The sequence below is a fragment of the Paroedura picta genome, chromosome 13 (assembly GCF_049243985.1).
Source record: "Paroedura picta isolate Pp20150507F chromosome 13, Ppicta_v3.0, whole genome shotgun sequence".
NCBI lineage: Eukaryota > Metazoa > Chordata > Lepidosauria > Squamata > Gekkonidae > Paroedura > Paroedura picta.
In genome coordinates, this window is record NC_135381.1 from 34,296,251 (window position 1) to 34,314,340 (window position 18,090).

The 18,090-nt window shown below is 45.4% G+C and overlaps 1 protein-coding gene across 1 annotated transcript; it reads right to left on the reverse strand.

Moving 5' to 3' along the window:
• Positions 1-1,863: 1,863 nt before the first annotated feature.
• Positions 1,864-17,851, reverse strand: LOC143822945 (uncharacterized). The gene is made up of 6 exons (XM_077308661.1): positions 17,523-17,851; positions 16,362-16,541; positions 8,416-8,604; positions 7,296-7,472; positions 5,971-6,112; positions 1,864-4,897 (listed from the first exon to the last, which is right to left on the reverse strand). Exons 1-6 carry the CDS (start codon positions 17,616-17,618, stop codon positions 3,114-3,116), a joined length of 2,568 nt encoding a protein of 855 aa, XP_077164776.1. The 5' UTR covers positions 17,619-17,851; the 3' UTR covers positions 1,864-3,113.
• Between the last annotated feature and the right edge of the window lie 239 nt (positions 17,852-18,090).

Sequence of the window (18,090 nt, forward strand, 5' to 3'; positions counted from 1 at the left end):
AGACTGCGAAGAAAATTTATTTTAACTGACTACCCAATGTGGTATCTACGCTCAATTCTTTCCATTTCTGCTCTGGGAAAAAAATAAATTTGGTTTTTATATTGCACTGTTGGTTTCATTCTTGATCCTGTAGGAGCATCGTCCTCCCTAGGGTGGAGCCTTCTGCCTCTTTCCCACTGTTTATTGCTCTGACACTCATTTATAAAATTACATGAAAGGAAGCCATTGGTATTGGGGTGCTGCTATTCCTCTAGCGAGTTTGAAGTGACATAGAAGAGGTTTATGGCCACAATAAACACATGTGAGAAGTGAAGTCTGAGAGCAGGGATTCTTCTCCCCACACTGACCGATACCACTGGATTGAGGGTAGGGGGCTAGGGGGAGAATGGCCAGGCAACTCATTGCTATGCCATTGGCAAGATGTTATTTCCCCTCTTTCTGCCCCCTCCCTTTCCCACTAGTTACCAGCCCCAGTCTCAGGAATGGGGTGGATATATGAACAGCCAGCATGGTGTAGTGGTGAGCATATCGGATGAGGATCTGGGAGAACCTGCTGCAGATCCCCACTCTGCCCCAGAAACTTGCTGTGCGGCTTTTGGCCAGCCACCATCTCTCAGCCCAACCTCCCTCACAGGGAAGATTAAACAGGGGAGGAGAAGCTGTTGTTAGTGGTTTTGGTTCCCCGTTAGAGAAAGAAAAAAAAGTATTTACAGATTAATAAACAGAATCATAGAATCATAGAGTTGGAAGGGGCCATACAGGCCATCTAGTCCAACCCCCTGCTCAACGCAGGATCAGCCCTAAGCATCCTAAAGCATCCAAGAAAAGTGTGTATCCAACCTTTGCTTGAAGACTTCCAGTGAGGGGGAGTTCACCACCTCCTTAGGCAGCCTATTCCACTGCTGAACGACTCTGACTGAGAAAAACTTTTTCCTGATATCTAGCCTATATCGTTGTACTTGAAGTTTAAACCCATTACTGCGTGTCCTCTCCTCTGCAGCCAGCAGAAACAGCATCCTGCCCTCCTCCAAGTGACAACCTTTCAAATACTTAAAGAGGGCTATCATGTCCCCTCTCAACCTCCTTTTCTCCAGGCTGAACATTCCCAAGTCCCTCAACCTATCTTCATAGGGCTTGGTCCCTTGGCCCCAGATCAGAAGGTTAACACTCCTAACTGAATTGTTTCTGCTGCTGTTCATGACCTACAGCTTGTTTTCACATGAAAAATGTTTTCCATGTGGCCATCACAACAGCAACAGATTAACTTTCTAGTATCACACACATCCCTCCACCCCCTAGATCCAATATTACAGTATGTATACAGCTATGGGGAAATGGCATCTCACAACAGAAGGGAAAAACAAAGGAAAGATGTCTAGCTTTTTTACAACAAGGGGTTATTTAGGGTTACCAGTTTCATGTGGTCTCTAGATCAGTACCTTCTGATTCCTTGGAGGAAATGGCAACTTTGGAGGACAGAATATGGGAATTGTAGTCCATAAACATCTGGAGGACCACAGGTTGACTACCCCTGCTATAGAGAGTGGATGCTCTATGCCTGTTTCTCCTTAGGGACTAGAAGAAACTCACCGTCCCTTGTTAAAATACCAGGAAGCCAATTGGGTCCAAGATATGAGATCTGTTAACTGGCATTCTCTTGTGGATATTCAGAATCATTTAGGATCAAAGGCTTAGATTGACATACAGAACCATGAATACAGTAGACCAGGGGTAGTCAGTCTGTGGTCCTCCAGATGTCCATGGACTACAATTCCCATGAGCCCCTGCCAGCATTTGCTGGCAGGGGCTTATGGGAATTGTAGTCCATGAACATCTGGAGGACCACAGGTTGACTTACCCCTGCAGTAGACTACAAATGATGTACGGTTACAGAAAAAGGCTGGGAGATGTGATACAAGGTGGGAAATTTAAAATTTGGATTTTGGTGAGGGGAGGTGACCTCACAGGCAGGGGAGGAATCAAATTTTGAACTGGATGGGACATCATACTTTTCCCCAACTCCCTCCCCAGGCACTGCCTTCACATTCCCTAAGAGGAAAATGGCAGCCAAGTTACATTTCAACAGAGTCAGGAAGAGTTGGCCCCAAATACGGGTGCTTGCTTGCTTTGTGCATGTAAGTTACCCTTCTTGCTGCATCCCCCCTGAGCTTCCTGAGATTTGTTCCTGGAGGTCAGCAGGCCCACAGGAATAGCATCATAGGGATCAGCAGGGGAAAGGGGGAATCAGCAACCATAGCTCCTCATCTTAGGACAACCGCAGTGCCCTTCAGTGTTCGTATGTAATTGGATAGCTTACATTATTTAGAGCTAAAGGGGAGTGCATTCTACAATGTGTGCATATATTCAAATGCCAAAAATGACTGCGATTGACTATTTTAATGAGCATCATGTACCTTTTGGACACTAAACTGGCAGTACAACATGTGGAGCAAAGCTTGAAGCACAAAACCTGAAGCACAAAACTACAAACTTGAAGCACTACCCAGCCAATATATTTTATAGCAGGGACACAGCGCATCTCGAGAAGATGCCAATCTAAACCGCATTTCTTTTGCTACCTCTGCATCGTATAAAACCAGTTTGCTCAAAAGCAACAGCGGGATGTACGTATACATCATGAGCAGCAATTTCTTCTTTCAAGCCGCCTAAAATGCTGAACAAATTATTGGCCATCTCCAGCAGGCTCCTTTGGAATTTGTGACAGAAGCAAATCAACACAGCTGATAGACGAAGCTTGTTTTCCAGAGCACAGATTTGCACAGCTGGTAAAGATGACTCCATGGAAGAGATTTTGTTGACGGAAACTCAGCAGGAGGAGATGAGGGAGGAAGGGACACAATTAGAACAAAACATGAACATGTTTGGGCTGTCGGGTTGAGTTGCAATGTAATTTGGCAACTGTGGCCTTTCTTTCCTAGATGAAATCACTGCCAACCCATTTTGGGGGGGATTGGCAAATGCAGATCTTAGAACCTGGTTGACTGGAGGTGAGCAGCCTTCAGCAGGGATTGTTATCTAGCATGACTTCGGTCCAACCCTGAACGTCACTGCACATGACAGCAGCCAATTTATATCCCCAGACATTTCATGCGTCACTCCCTGTTTCCCTGGGCTTCCTTGTCTACCGGGCTGGGCTGTTTTGTGGCCCAAACATTCGGCACACTTTTCACTCCCGGCTCAGTCATCTGCATTGCACAGCAAGCTTGACTTGTATCTTGACTTCTTGTAATATGTGAGTCTCCACCTCCATCTTTTGGTGTATCTCCAATGCTCCAGGGAGAAAGAGATTCTTCCTTTATGCTCAAATGTGTTATCCCTCCTGCATTCTCGGGCCATTCCCAGTAGAAATTCTCCTTGTCTTGATCTCTGCCAGAGTTTTCCTCACTCATTCCTACCTTGAATTTCTCAATCCGAAAACACACCTCATCCTCCAGACATTCTAGGCCTACCCCATCCTCCCACCTCTCCCCCAGAACCCTAGAGCTGTACTCAACTGTAGATTTTTCCTGCATAGATCTAGCAGTTTCCTCTTCTCTCCGTCCCCATGAAAATTCTTCTCCAAGGTCTATTTCTATCTTTGGGCTCTCATCTTGTATTCCTTCCTTACAGTTTTCTGTTCTCATGACTGTCTCTTTGGGATTTGTCTCCGCTTCATGGTACTCTGTCTGGAAGCTGTTCTCATACTCATGTATCTCCTGCACTGACCCAGAATAATAATTGGTTTCTATTTCTTTTCCTTTCCATTCCATTTCTGCTCTGGATTCTTCCTTCTCTGCCGTGGAAGTCTCTTCTCTTAGCCCCGCACAATCCCACCATTCAGGGGAGGACTCTTCCCTTGGACTCAGTTCTGTTGTCACCTTTTCTCCTCTCTCTGATTCCTCTTCAAAGATTTCCTCAGAACTCTCCTCTCTTGCCCATTCCCTGAAATTCTCTATACATCCTGTCTCTTCCTGAGGCCTAGAATAATCTCTAGCTTGGGTTTCTCCATTCCCACTCCTTGCTTCATCTTCCTCCCTCTCTAAACCCAAGAAGCTCCTCTCAGTCTCACAGCATTCCTGGTTAAGCATATCTTCTGTGGTGGCCAAGAGATGTCCTACAGCTCCTTCCACTTCCTCCTGAGAATCTTCCTGAATGAGTTTTCCTTGCTCTTCCTTCACTATTATGAAACGTAGTGCTCCATTTTGTTCTGGTACCTCCAAAGTCATTGTCTCTTCTTCTACTTTTTCTTGCTCTTCCTTTGGTTTCCATTCATCAAACCCCAAATTTTGGTTGGGCATAGAGATTTCACAGCATGCCCTCTCTTCCTCAGAATAGCTGTGGGCCTTTTGCTGAGCTTGGCTTTCTTGCTCTTCATCTCCCGTTTCGGTCACCATCTTTTCTTGCTCTTTCTGGGGTGTAGAGTCCTCATTGTCCATTTCCCTCTCCTTTCTTATGAGTCCTCCTGGATCTTCATTGTCTCCATTTTCTCGCTCTGTTTCTCCATCCTTCTCAACTACTCCTGGCCATTCTGCCCCCCTGTTGGGTTTCAGGGCTCCTGGCCTACTTTCTTCCAAGGCTTCTGGCCCATTTTCTTCCACTTGTGCCTTGAGCCTACTGTGTGGCACCTCCTCTTGCCCCCCAGAAAGCCCTTTTCTCTCACCAGCTTGCCCTTCAGTTCCCCCTTTCGCTGGAGGGTAGTCAAAGATTCCCTGGTACCTCTTGCGCTCTTCCACATGTTTCCGCCTCATCTTTTCCCCCAAGAGCTTTAACTCTTTCCTCACGGCAGCAGCCAGTGAGGGATCTAACTGGGTCACTCTCATGAAGTCTCTCCGTGCCTCTTTTTCATTCCAGACAGCAGCATGGGCCTTTGCCCGCTTGAAATATGCCTTGACATTTTCTAAAAAAGAAGGAAGACAAATCACTTTCACACACATTGTTATTCTTTCATAGGTCGTTATTACTTTTTCAGATTAGGGAATCTGACAGCTGGAACATTTAACTGGCCTCAACAAAGCTTACGGTATTCATAGCTTAGTCAGGATATAAACCCTGAACTCTAAGCCAATTCTTTAGTTCAAGGATACAGTATCAGTATTTTTTGGTCTAACAAACATAATGCTACTAATTTAACATTGACTTATTGTTCACTATTTATTAAGACTGAATTCATAGATTTGTTATATGGTTCTCCATCCTTTCAAGCAGTCAGAAATTCCAGGTGTGCTACCACCATATCAGTCATATGCTTTAGAGCAGTGGTCCCCAACCTTTTCCTGGCTGAGGACCGCTTCCAGGGGTGGGGGAGAGCCAGCGGCCCAGGCGCCGTGCACACGTGGCAGCACCACGTAAGCACACATGTGCGAAGCTGCCACGCATGCACGTTTGCGCCCCGCCGGAGGGCACAAACATGTACATGTGGCAGCTCCACATAAACACACATGCGCAGAGCTGCTGCGCATGCACGTTTGCATCTGCCAGGCGCACAAACATGCATGCACAGCAGCTCTGTGCATGCACGTTTGCGTCCACCGGCATGCCAGCTGCCGCGCCTACCTCTTCCCCATTCCGCCCCTACCTCTTCCCCCTGGTGAGCTTCTCGCTGCGGGGGGAGGAAGAGGCAGGTGTGGCCTCCAGCGGCCCTGTGCCGAGGCCTTCGTGGCCAGGTACCGGGCTGCAGATCGGGGGTTGATGGCCCCCCGCTCTAGAGAATACTAGAGACTTAGTTACCTTGTAAGGTTTGCATTCTTTGCTACTAAATTATTTGGGAACAGGTCGTTTGAGCAGCGGTGAAGAAAGCCAAAAATAAATAAATAAATAAAACTCACAAGTATCAACACTCAACAGTATTTTGGGTGCCTTGTAAGCCAGTTGAGGACTCTTTCAAAATTCTATGACATTGCTGGGGGGAACAAGAAGTCTTGCTCTTGCTTTGGGGTGACCTGTAAGTGGCTTTTAGAAGAGACAGTTTACCATCATCCTTCTGAAGAAGATCAGTAGTATGCTCCAAAACCTCATAATATTCCCCCATCTCCAGCTGGCACTGGCAATAGTTCAGCACAAGAGGGGTCATGAGTTCCTCCAGATGTAACCATTCTTCTTCCCTTGGCTTCTCCTGTCAAGAGACCAAGGAAAGACGGCATAGCTTAAGGGTTAATGGGGGGGCTGGGCCACCAAAAAAAGCAAGATGGCCAGGGGATGACCAGCAGCAGAGAAGAAACCCATTATTTCCTTCCTTCCATTATATTCCCTATATTTATACCCCTTGCAAAGCTCAGACAATTAAACCTGTCCCCTTAGCCCAAGGCAGTAGGACAGTTTGTTAGGTCTGGGCTGAAGAGGGAGATGATTCATCTGAGCAATGTGGAAAACCACAGATTCTCTGCTCTGAGTGAGAGAATGGCCTGGGATGGAGACTTGGGGTTGGAAAGATGGTGGATGGCAGATAATAAAATCTGACTGAATAATTTGACTGATATCAGTCTTACATCCCAGTATACTTTTGCTTTAAGTAGCCTCCCCTTCACCCATTAATGGGTTTTGAATTTACAAACCAACACTCAGTCGACTACAAACATATTGCCCTGTGATCGGTGGGACTAACTCCCAGCTAAAAAGTCATAAAATTGTAATCCAAGCATGTATACTAAGATTCCAAGTGTACACTCTTAGTTAAGAGTATCAGGTCTTGCTGTATCAAGTCCAAAGTCCACCCAAACCAGTATTCTTTGCAAGAATCCTAATAACCAGGTGGTCCACCTAAAACTGGCCATTGATCTACTGGTGAATCACAGTCTACCTTTGATCTGCTCATGGTTTATTTATAAGTAACCTTTCATGCCAAGAACTCAAAACAGCTTCAAGTAGGTTCCCCTGGATTGTAGCCTGTCTATTCACAGGGCAGATTCATATAAACCTGGGAGGTGGAACTGTATTGTATGCATTAAGATTACCCTAAAGGAAGGACCTCTTGTGGCGCAGAGTGGTAAGCAGCAGACATGCTGTCTGAAGCTCTGACCATGAGGCTGGGAGTTCGATCCCAGCAGCTGGCTCAAGGTTGACCCAGCCTTCCATCTTTCCAAGGTTGGTAAAATGAGTACTCAGCTTGCTGCTGGGGAGTAAACTGGTAATGACCCGGTGCTTGCACAGGGGATACCTTTACCTTTAAGGGAAGAAACCTGAACTCAATGGAAATGAAGTGGCCTGAAGCTATAGCTCTGCAATTCTTCAATGTGCTCCCCATTCAGAAGATTCCAGAACATCTATTCATAAACTCAGAATCTCCATTGAGTGCTCACCTTAGCCTGAATGTTGCGCAAACAGATGACCGCTTCCTGGTACTTCTCTGAAGCTTCCTTGAATTTCCGGGACAGGACCAGCCGGTTTCCCTCAGTGTGCAATTTTGGGACAGCCACTAGTTTCTCTTCTGTGTTCATGGCCCACGTATCCCGTTTGTATGCCGAAGGGTCTTCCACCTGGGTAGACCAGGAAATGGTAATTAATCATCTATGAAGCCACCCCACTCCCCAGATCATCCTGTGTGTAGAAAATATGAACTTCGTTGTTACTAACAGGACTTTAGAAGTATGAAAGTTGTGAGTGTCCTGCATAGTGCAAGGGGATGGACTAGATGACCCAGGAGATCCCTTCCAACTCTATTATTCTATTCTATGAAATAATTGTGCCTCCTCTAAGATGAGTTCTTCTGATCACGAGGACTAGGAGACTGGCATGCATGCTGGAGAGGAGGCACTGAAGGGCCAGAGTTCAGAGCCACCCAAATCTGGAGCCATTCCTGGTATTCCAATGTGCCCCTTCCTACCCACCTTCCAACAAAATGCAGAGTACTCAATGTTTTTCCACTTGATTCTGACCTCCATTGGAAATAGATGGCATAAAATCAAATGGCCAAGACGGTAGACTTCAACAGCCCATGGACATATGGACATATGAAGACATATGAAGAAAGGTTGGGGGAGCTTGGTCTGTTTAGACGACTGAGAGGGGATCTGATAACCATCTTCAAGTATTTAAAAGGCTGCCATACAGAGGATGGAGCAGAGTTGTTCTCTCTTGCCCTGGAGGGACGGACCAGAACCAATGGGATGAAATTAATTCAAAATTAAAAAATTAATTCAAAAGAAGTTCATGACATTGAGAGCGGTTTCTCAGTGGAACAGGCTTCCTCAGGAGGTGGTGGGTTCTCCATCTTTGGATATTTTTAAACAGAGGCTAGATAGCCATCTGATGGAGAGGCTGATTCAGTGAAGGCTCCAGGGGGTGGCAGGTTACAGTAGATGAGCGATTGGGATGTGAGTTTCCTGCATAGTGCAGGTGGTTGGACTAGATGACTCATGAGGTCCCTTCCAACTCTATTATTCTATGATTCTATGACTTCTCTCTGATTCTATTGCTCACTTTGAAAAGCTCCATGATGAAGATTAGTGGCTGGGGAGTCCTCATCAGCTCGTCCAGGTCTGTGTAGCCGGTGCTGTGATAATCAAACAAGTTACCCATCCCGCAGCGATGCTTCTGTCCCTCCAGAGGGTCCTTGCCTTCCACAATTTTCCTGATGCTTTTGGAAACCAAGGCATACATTCCAGTGTGCTGGAAAGAAAGGGAAACAACTATAAGACTCAGTCACAACGGCTTGCCGTTTCCTGACCTATTAAGGAGAGTCTCCTGGCTTTTTAAGACTGAACAGACTAAACTCATTGTTTCGATAGTCAACCAGCAATGTCTAAAAGCTGTCCACTCTATGCAATATCAGCAGCAAGACTGGTGTGTGCAGCTAAATGGAAAAGTTCAGAAACCACTACCATAGAAGACTGGCTAAAGAAGATGTTGAGCCTTGCAGACTCAGCTAGATTAATGGCACTGCTAGAGGACAATAACCTGGAGAAGTATCATGAACAGTGGACTCCTTTCTGGAACTACATGAAGAAAATGCTGCAACATTTTACAAAACAAAGAAAGCAGCAGATAACTCTATTAATTTTCCTTAGCACAGGAGGAGGGTTTATTTGTCCAGGAGAGTGAGCTGGGTGGGAAGTCAAATTTTAGGTTGTGATTGCGATGTTTTTTGTTATTTTTGTATGTGTTTTGGTTTGTTTTGCTGTTGTTGTTCAGTGGCGATGTTGCTACTTGTAGATGTTCATAAGCCTGATAAAATGTAAAATTTAAAAAAAGCTGTTCAAAAGCAGGCATGCCCTGAAGCAGACTGATCAAAATCAACCCCTTCACAGTTCAGAATTCGATTTAATAAAGTCTTCTGAGTACTATTTAATAGCAGGATGCTTTAACATCTGCCATGTTGGCTGATATCCTGTTTGCTGATGGCTAAAAAGCAGCTTGTATAATGTTCAACAGTCTGTTTCATATTTATATTAGTTTCCAAAATACTAGAATCTGGAGTAGTTCTAGCCCAGGTTTTGCTCATTGTTGGATATACTGGGCAGAGGACTGCTATGAAGGGCTGGGTTAAATCTTGTGTTCTTGTAGAGTTTATGAGGCAAGAGATGTTTAGAGGTGGTTTTTGCCATCGCCTGCCTCTGTGTATGACCCTGGTATTCTTTGGAGATCCCCTATGCAAATATTGACAAGGGCCAACTCTGCTTAGCTTCTGGGCTTAGCCTGGGCTGTCTATGACCATTTACACACTGGGAACTTCACTGCCCCAGCTCCCGTGCAGGAGCAGAAATCGGGGGTGGATTAAGTGCACTGGGCCAAATGCTTCCCCCATGTGGGTGCAGGAAGAGGCGGGGCAACCTGCCACGACTAAAACTCCAGACTGCAGCCCGGCATGAAACATCCAGTGCGTAAACGGTCCAAGTCAGGGCTGAGTGAAGTTACAATGTGAATTAAAGGAGAGTTTCTGCATATTCCTGCAAAATCTTACAGTTTTATTTTTTTAGAAGATGCAAGTTAGATCCAAAATATACCAAACAATCCATTGTATACAGCCAGGCTCTATATTACAACTGGATCTGCTCCAGTCCCACAGAGGGAGATTCACATCTGAAGGATTTACAACAGTGGTCCCCAACCCGCGGGCCGCGGCCCGGTGCCGGGCCACGAAGGCCTTGGTGCCGGGCCACGGCCCTTTCTTCCCTCCCCCCCCCGAAGCGAGAAGCTCTCCAGGCTGCGAGCAAATCGGCTGCCAAAGCGGCCGACTAGCTCGCGGCCCAGCAAGCTTCTTCTTTCCGGCGGGGAGGGAAGGGAAGCTTGCCGAGCCGCCAGCTAATCAGCTGCTTTAGCGGCCGATTTGCTGGCAGCCCGGAGGGGCCGGGAGGGAGAGCCGCGGCCGCCGGCATGGCGGTGGCGCAAACGCGCATGCGCGGCAGTCCGCCCATGCGCGTTTGCCCTGGGGCTGCCGCGCGTGCGCGGGCCCCCGGGCCGCCCTCTCCCCCCATCACGGAGCAGCGGTCCACAGCGGCCAAAAGCTTGCGGACCACTGCTCTACAACAAACCCTCTCAGAACTAAAGTGCACACCCAATGAAGTAAAAAAACAGATTAACAAAGCCAGAAGGATACCGAGAGAAAGCCTGTTGGAAGACAGGCCCAGAAGAGACAATAAAAGAACACTACTAGTGGTTATATGAGCCTCTTGTGGCGCAGAGTGGTAAGGCAGCAGACATGCAGTCTGAAAGCTCTGCCCATGATGCTGGGAGTTAAATCCCAGCAGCCGGCTCAAGGTTGACTCAGCCTTCCATCCTTCCGAGGTCGGTAAAATGAGTACCCAGCTTGCTGGGGGGTAAACGGTAATGACTGGGGAAGGCACTGGCAAACCACCCCGTATTGAGTCTGCCAAGAAAACGCTGGAGAGCGTCACCCCAAGGGTCAGACATGACCTGGTGCTTGCACAGGGGATACCTTTACCTTACTAGTGGTTACATATAGCTCTCAACTCAAAACAGTACAGTGCAAAATCGGTGACTTACAACCTCCTCTGGATAATGACAGTTCTCTTTCCCAAGTAGTGGGGGGGAAACTTTATCTTGCACACAGACAGTCCCCCAAACTCAAACAGCAACATCTAATGTGAACATGGACACTGGTACTAGAACTTGCAACAAACCCAGATGCCAGCTTTGCTGCCACATAACACTCCAATAACACAGTCACTGGACCTAACAATATCACCTACACCAGTGGTCCCCAACCTTTTTATCACCGGGGACCACTCAATGCTTGACAATTTTACTGAGGCCTGGGGGGGGGGGTAGTTTACTCCTCTACTCTCAGCCACTGCCCTAACGCTCTCTGATCGCTATGGTCATGTTTAAACATCCCTTCAACATAAGATACAGACACGCCACAACAATGAACATAAGGAACATTTTATTTTCATGGAAATTTTAACTCATGACAATGACAAATCAATGGGAACCCTGAGCTTGCTTCTCTGCAACGAGATAGTCCCATCTGGGAGTGATGGGAGACAATGACACCCGAAGTGTGTTGTAAAGGGCCCGGGGGGGGGGAGGCGTCCTTCGCAGCCCACCTCCAATTAGTCGAGGGACCACATGTGGTCTGCGGCCCACAGGTTGGGGAGCTACACCATCAAAGGCTTATTCACTTGCTCATCTTCTAACATCTAACTCTCTGAATGCCTCTCTGTTGTTCTCTACACAGGGCAAACTGGTCAAACCCTCCATCAAAAAATTAATGGTCATGTCTGACATCAAAAATCACAGGACTGAAAAATCTGTAGGGGAGCACTTCAACCTTCCTGGGACCTCAAGTAGCTGTTTTATTGCAAAGGAACTTCAAGAACAACAAGAAAGGGAGATGGCAGAAATGCAAGTTATTTCAACACTCAAAACAATGGCATACCCTGGACTCAACAAAGACATAGGTGTATTATCTCACTATGCTTGCTAACCTCATTCAACTCTTATATCCACATTCCTTATAATCCCCTCTTCCTTTTATTTTATTTGGGACAATGTGACTGTAATGTGATGTAAGTAGTATGTAATGTAATTCAGAATCTACCTCTCTGCTCTCAGGAAACTGAGCACCTTGTCACTTGTGGGGATGCTTCCACGCTAACATGGACAGTTTTATTTCTACAATGTTTTTGAAAACTACAACTGAACTCAAAAGGACTGATTAGCTATTTTAGCAAATAATTATCATATGGCATAATATGATATAATTGGAATACTATGACACAGTTTACTAATTTGACACTAATCTACCTTTTCTATATATCTGTACTCTCATGATTCTTGTTCAATTTTATCTGAGGAAGTGTGCATCCACACAAAAGCTTGAATACATTTTTGTTGGCCTTAAAGGTGCCGTTGGACTCAATTTTTGTAGTTCTTTTTTTAGTTGAGTGTTTATCAGCCTGCATGTGGCTATTTGGTAGGTTACTTTAGTGTCTTCCTTTTTTTTTTCGTTGCACACGTAAAGCCCTCCATTCTGCGCCCTTGATTGCCCCCCCTTCCCTACAAAATGTCCTGAATGTAATGTTTTGTTTTTAAAAAACTAGATTATCTCATTATAATACTATGTGTGTGTGTGTGTGTGCACGTGTGCGTGCGCGTGCGTGCGCGCGCGTGCACATGTATACATACATACATACATACATACATACATACATACATACATACATACATACATACATACGGAAATGAAAAAAGGGGTGTGTACAAACTACTCAAAATGGCCGGTGCGTGAAAAAACCCAAATACAGGTATTTCCCCCTTGGGCAGTCCTGAATTAGATTCCGCCTTGAAAGCTGAAATCACTATAACCAGGAATTTCCAAAATGTGTAGTAAGTCAGATGGCAATTCAGGACTGCACCTGGAAAGGCGGATTTTACTGTAGAAACGGACAGAAAACTTGACCTTTTAAAAATGCAAATCTAAACAATATTGCTACTGTAAAAAGAGTCTTTGATTGACTGCATTTTTTGTACATGTGAAGTTTTGAGAAGAAAAAGATGCAAACTGGTTTGGGAGTCATTCAATGCCAAGAACTGGCCAACACTGGACCACCATGGCAGAACACAGGAAATCCGACAGTCATGGCACCTCCATATCACCCTTCTTTACCAAATTTCCTATCAGCATGGCTTTAGTCCTGTTAACAACAGATGCCCTCTGCTGTTTTAGATGGTAGTAACACAGCCATTCTATTTCACTTAAGACCTATTTTAAGGAGAGGATGTAGGCAAGAATTTATTCCACTGTTTTATTAAGATATGCTTCTGTTGTTGTTAGGTGCAAAATCGTGTCCATTCCATGGACAATGATCCTCCAGGCCTTCCTGTCCTCTGCCATTCCCCGGAGTCCATTTAAGTTTGCACCGAGTGCTTCAGTGACTCCATCCAGCCACCTCATTCTCTGTCGTCCCCTTCTTCTTTTGCCCTCAATCGCCCCCAGCATTAGGCTCTTCTCCAGGGAGTCCTTCCTTCTCATGAGGTGGCCAAATGAGATATGCTTTAATGCATTCTAAATAAGACACTTTGGCAACTATTTGCAAGTGGACTTTGCCATTTCACACAGTGAAATCCGGTTGCCCCGTGCATTGGAAGTGCATCATTTTGTATGTGTGAAAGCTATGGTGCCTTGCGGGCACTGTGGTGTGATTGCCAGACCAACACGTGGCTCAGGGGAGGTAATGGCATGTACATGTGATAAAGTTATATGGATAACAATTTAATTTTTAAAATTAAATTATTAATTATTAAACCACCTCTATTGGGGTAAAGTGGAATTTCATTTCTGCTATGCAGCTGGTTTTAGGATGGGTTTAGGATGGGGCATTATTGGTTTTGTGTTTTAGCAAAGAATTATCATATGGGTGTATTTGGATGTTGTGACACAGTTTACTAATTTAACAGGATTAACTTTTGCTTATATATTCCCACTGTCATGATGGTCAGTTCATGGTCTGAGGAAGAGTGCTTGCACTCAAAAGCTCATGCCTTGAATAAGTCTTCGTTGGTCTTAAAAGATGCCACTGGACTCTGATTTTGTTTGGTTTTGCGAGGATGGAGGCCAGCATTGTCTCAATGTTAATTCCCTGGCCTCATCTGTAGGCCTGGCACCATGTTTTAAGGATCACTGTCCAGTGGAAGCCTCTGGAAACAGAGAACACTTTATCCAGTTTAACCCTGATATCCAGTTTAATCCAAGCCATACACATCCATCCAAAGGGAATAAAGCTGAGAAGCAGCAGGTAAATAGGTGGGCACTAAGTATTCTACAACCAAATCAGACTCCAGTAGCACCTTTAAGACCAACAAAGATTTATTCAAGGCATGAGCTTTCAAGTGCAAGCACTCTTCGTCAGGCTAAGAACTGACCATCATAACAGTAGGAATATATAAGCAAAAGGTAATCCTGTTACATTAGTAAACTGTGTCACAGCATCCAAACACAGCCCCATTATAATTCCTTGCCAAACCAGTCAATCAGACCCCTCGAACCCATTTGTAGTTCAGACCAACACGGCTACTCATTTGAATCTATTCACAATCACTAAATGTGACAACCATTTAGGAAGAAGAAGAAGAAGAAGAAGAAGAAGAAGAAGAAGAAGAAGAAGAAGAAGAAGAAGAAGAAGAAGAAGAAGAAGAAGAAGAAGAAGAAGAGTCTGCTTTTCTCTACTTGAAGGAGGCTCAAAGCGACTTACAGCTGCCTTCCCTTTCCTCTCCCCACAACAAACACCCTGTGAGGCGGATGAAGCTGAGAGAGCCCTGATATTCCTGCTCGGTCAGAACAGCTCTATCAGGAGTCTCAAAGCGGCTTACAATCACCTTCCCTTCCTCTCCCCACAACAGACACCCTGTGAGGTGGGTGAAGCTGAGAGAGCCCTGATATTCCTGCTCGGTCAGAACAGTTTTATCAGTGCCGTGGCGAGCCCAAGGTCACCCAGCTGGCTGCATGTGGGGGAGTGCAGAATCGAACCCGGTATGCCGCACTCCTAACCACTACACCAAACTGGCTTTAGAACTCAGCATATTTTCTTTCTGTTAAGTGGAGCTATCTGCATCTTCTGTATTAATAATTGAAATTGGAAGCTGCCTCAGGAGCAATAAGCTGAGAGCACAAGATATAAATATTTCAGATAATTAAATAGCACAGTCCCTGGTGCAGAACCTGGCATACAAAGAATCTCAGCCTTACCTTTGATTTATTTTATTTTCATAAACCGAGTATCTAGCCCTTGAGGCAAAAAAAAAAAGGTATGGGAAACAACTGGTGAAATTTCAAAAGCTGGGGAACAAAAGGAATTTCAATAATCAAAAGCTTCCGTGCCTAACGCACTTTTTATCCCTGTATCCCATGAGTGGCAGAGAGGGCATTAGGCAAGTATAAAGAAATGCACTTAATTTGCATTACTCAGTTTATATAGATTAGATATCATTGCTGGTGCTCCTAAGTGTCCTCCCCTGGTTAGGCCATTTACTCCCTGCACTCAAAGACCTCCCCACCATAGCATCTGAATAGTCACCAACAGAAAGGCCAGGGCAGCTATGATGCAATGAAATAGTGAAGTTTTTAAACTGTGATGTTTTAAAGATGGGATTTTGGGCTGTATCAAACGGAGTATTGTGTCCAGATCAAGGGAGGTGATGGTACCACTTTACTCTGCTCTGGTTCGGCCTCACTTGGAGTACTGTGTTCAGTTTTGGGCACTCCAGTTGAAGAGGGATGTAGACAAACTGGAGCATGTCCAGAGGAGGGCAATAAAGATGGTGAGGGGTTTGGAGACCAAGACGTATGAGGAAAGGTTGGGGGATCTTGGTTTAGCCAGGAGAGGAGACGACTGAGAGGGGATTTGATAACCATCTTCAAGTATTTAAAAGGCTGCCAGATAGAGCAGAGTTGTTCTCTCTTGCCCTGGAGGGATGGACCAGAACCAAGGGGATGAAATTAATTCAAAAGAAATTCCGTCTAGATATCAGGAAGAAGGTCCTGACAGAGTGGTTTACCAGTGGAACAAGCTTCCTCAGGAGGTGGCGGGTTCTCCATCTTTGGAGATTTTTAAACAGAGGCTGGAGAGCCATCTGATGGAGAGTGAGGTTCTATGAAGAATCAAGGGGGTGGCAGGTTACAGTGGATGAGCAATAAGATCGTGTATGTGTCCTGCATAGTGTAGGGGGTTAGACTAGATGACCCATTAGGTACCTTCCAAATCTATGATTCTATGTTTTAATTGTGAATACGGTAAGCCACCTTGAGCCTGCGGATGGGGAGGGGTGGCCTATACATTGAAGAATAAATAAATTAAATTAAATAAGCCTTTTTTCCCTGCTGCACTACTGCTACAGTGCTGAGATTCCAGAAATCTTATTCTATGTCTAAAGGATGCAGGGAAGGTCTGGCACGGCTGTATACTCACAATAGGATCACACCAGAACTCTGCCACCTCACCAATCCTCATGGAAGTCAACAACGTCTCCCACACCTCAATTTTGAACATCTTCCCTACAATGATCTCCATGGGGACGCCAGACTCGCGACTGTCGTCGATGACGGTTCGCTCAAAGTCGTCCTTCAGCGTCTGGAAGTGGAAAGTGATCTGCATCCAAAACAGACAAAAATGAACAGGTGCTAAACTCCAGGTGGACAACTGGAAGTCCTGATCGTCCACTGTGCTTAGCCCCCAAACTAGTCTAGTGCCCAGGAAAGAGTCGGCTTTCAGTTCACATCTGGAACATTATTATTTTAAATAATTCTCTTCTCTTCTGATCGCTAGGAGCACTGGACCACTGTTGGGTGAGACAGGAGTGCAAAGAATAAATCTCTACTGAACTAGTGTCTAGGCCATGTTATCTAACAAGCCACCTTTTTCCACCTCCCCATTTGCTCTGGGTATCATCAGATGTTAGGTAGATGGTTTACAGCAGGGGTAGTCAAACTGCGGCCCTCCAGATGTCCATGGACTACAATTCCCATGAGCCCCTGCCAGCAAACGCTGGCAGGGGCTCATGGGAATTGTAGTCCATTGACATCTGGAGGGCTGCAGTTTGACTACCCCTGGTTTACAGAGACAAAACCTCTCCTGTGGTGGCACCCCAGCTTTGGAACTGCTGCCCCAAACATACCCAACTTGTGCCGAGGTTACCATCTGGCACTACCATCTGGATACGTACGATCCTATTCTCCTGAGCTTTTGCTAGCAAATAAAGCAGATCAATATATTAACTGCCGTTCTGTTCTGAATTTTGCGGCATTGTGTTCCTGTTTCTCTTTTTAAAATATATTATGAACTGCCTTCAAGGCCTCCCTTGAGAGAAAGGAGGGCTAGAGATGTTTTAAATAATACCAGGCAAAATAAATAAGCAGTCAATGTTTTCAAAATGAGCGTGCTTAGTCTGGAAAGCTAAGATAGTTTTTAAAATCGATACAACAGGGACTGCAGACAGGAAAAAGGGAAAGAGAGTCAGGATCCTGGGTTGGTGCACAGTGGGGGTTCTAGGGAAGAATGATCTAGGACCACCATTTCTTTACTCTGCTGCATCACAGTAGATCTACACTACTTCAATGCTAGCAAGTTTACCTTGCTTCCCTCTTTGAAATCCGGCAGCTCCCCATAGCCTCCGTGTAAAATCTTTTTCTTTACTCCTTCCACATTGAATAGGTACGTTTCCTCCATGGCTGAATTGTCGGCAAGTCCTTCTTCTTCAAGTAACACACAGTTGGTTCCCTACTTTTTACAATGTCTTTTTAGACACTCACACACACACTCCCACTCTCTTTTGATGGGACTTCATTCCACTTCAGGTGCTCCAAGTCCTAAATAAACTGGGAGTGCTCTTTTCAGTCCCAATTGTCTCTAGGCAGAAGCAAGCCCTAATTGGGGAAACTTCTTTCTGAAGCAAAGGGTATTTTCTGTCCCTCAGCACCTTCTCTGGTGGATTTTACTCTGCCTTTCTGATCCTCTCCCTGTCCTACTAGGCTAATCCAGGATTTTCCTCTTAGTGTTTGAAAGCAGATTAAGCTACTTAATAAATGAGTGTCATCCTGACATTGTTATGGATGTTGGCAGCAAACTTCCCCATCCTAGATCTCACTAGAAGAAATGGTAGATATCTAGCCAGATTCAACCAACAGGTGGCCATAGCTGG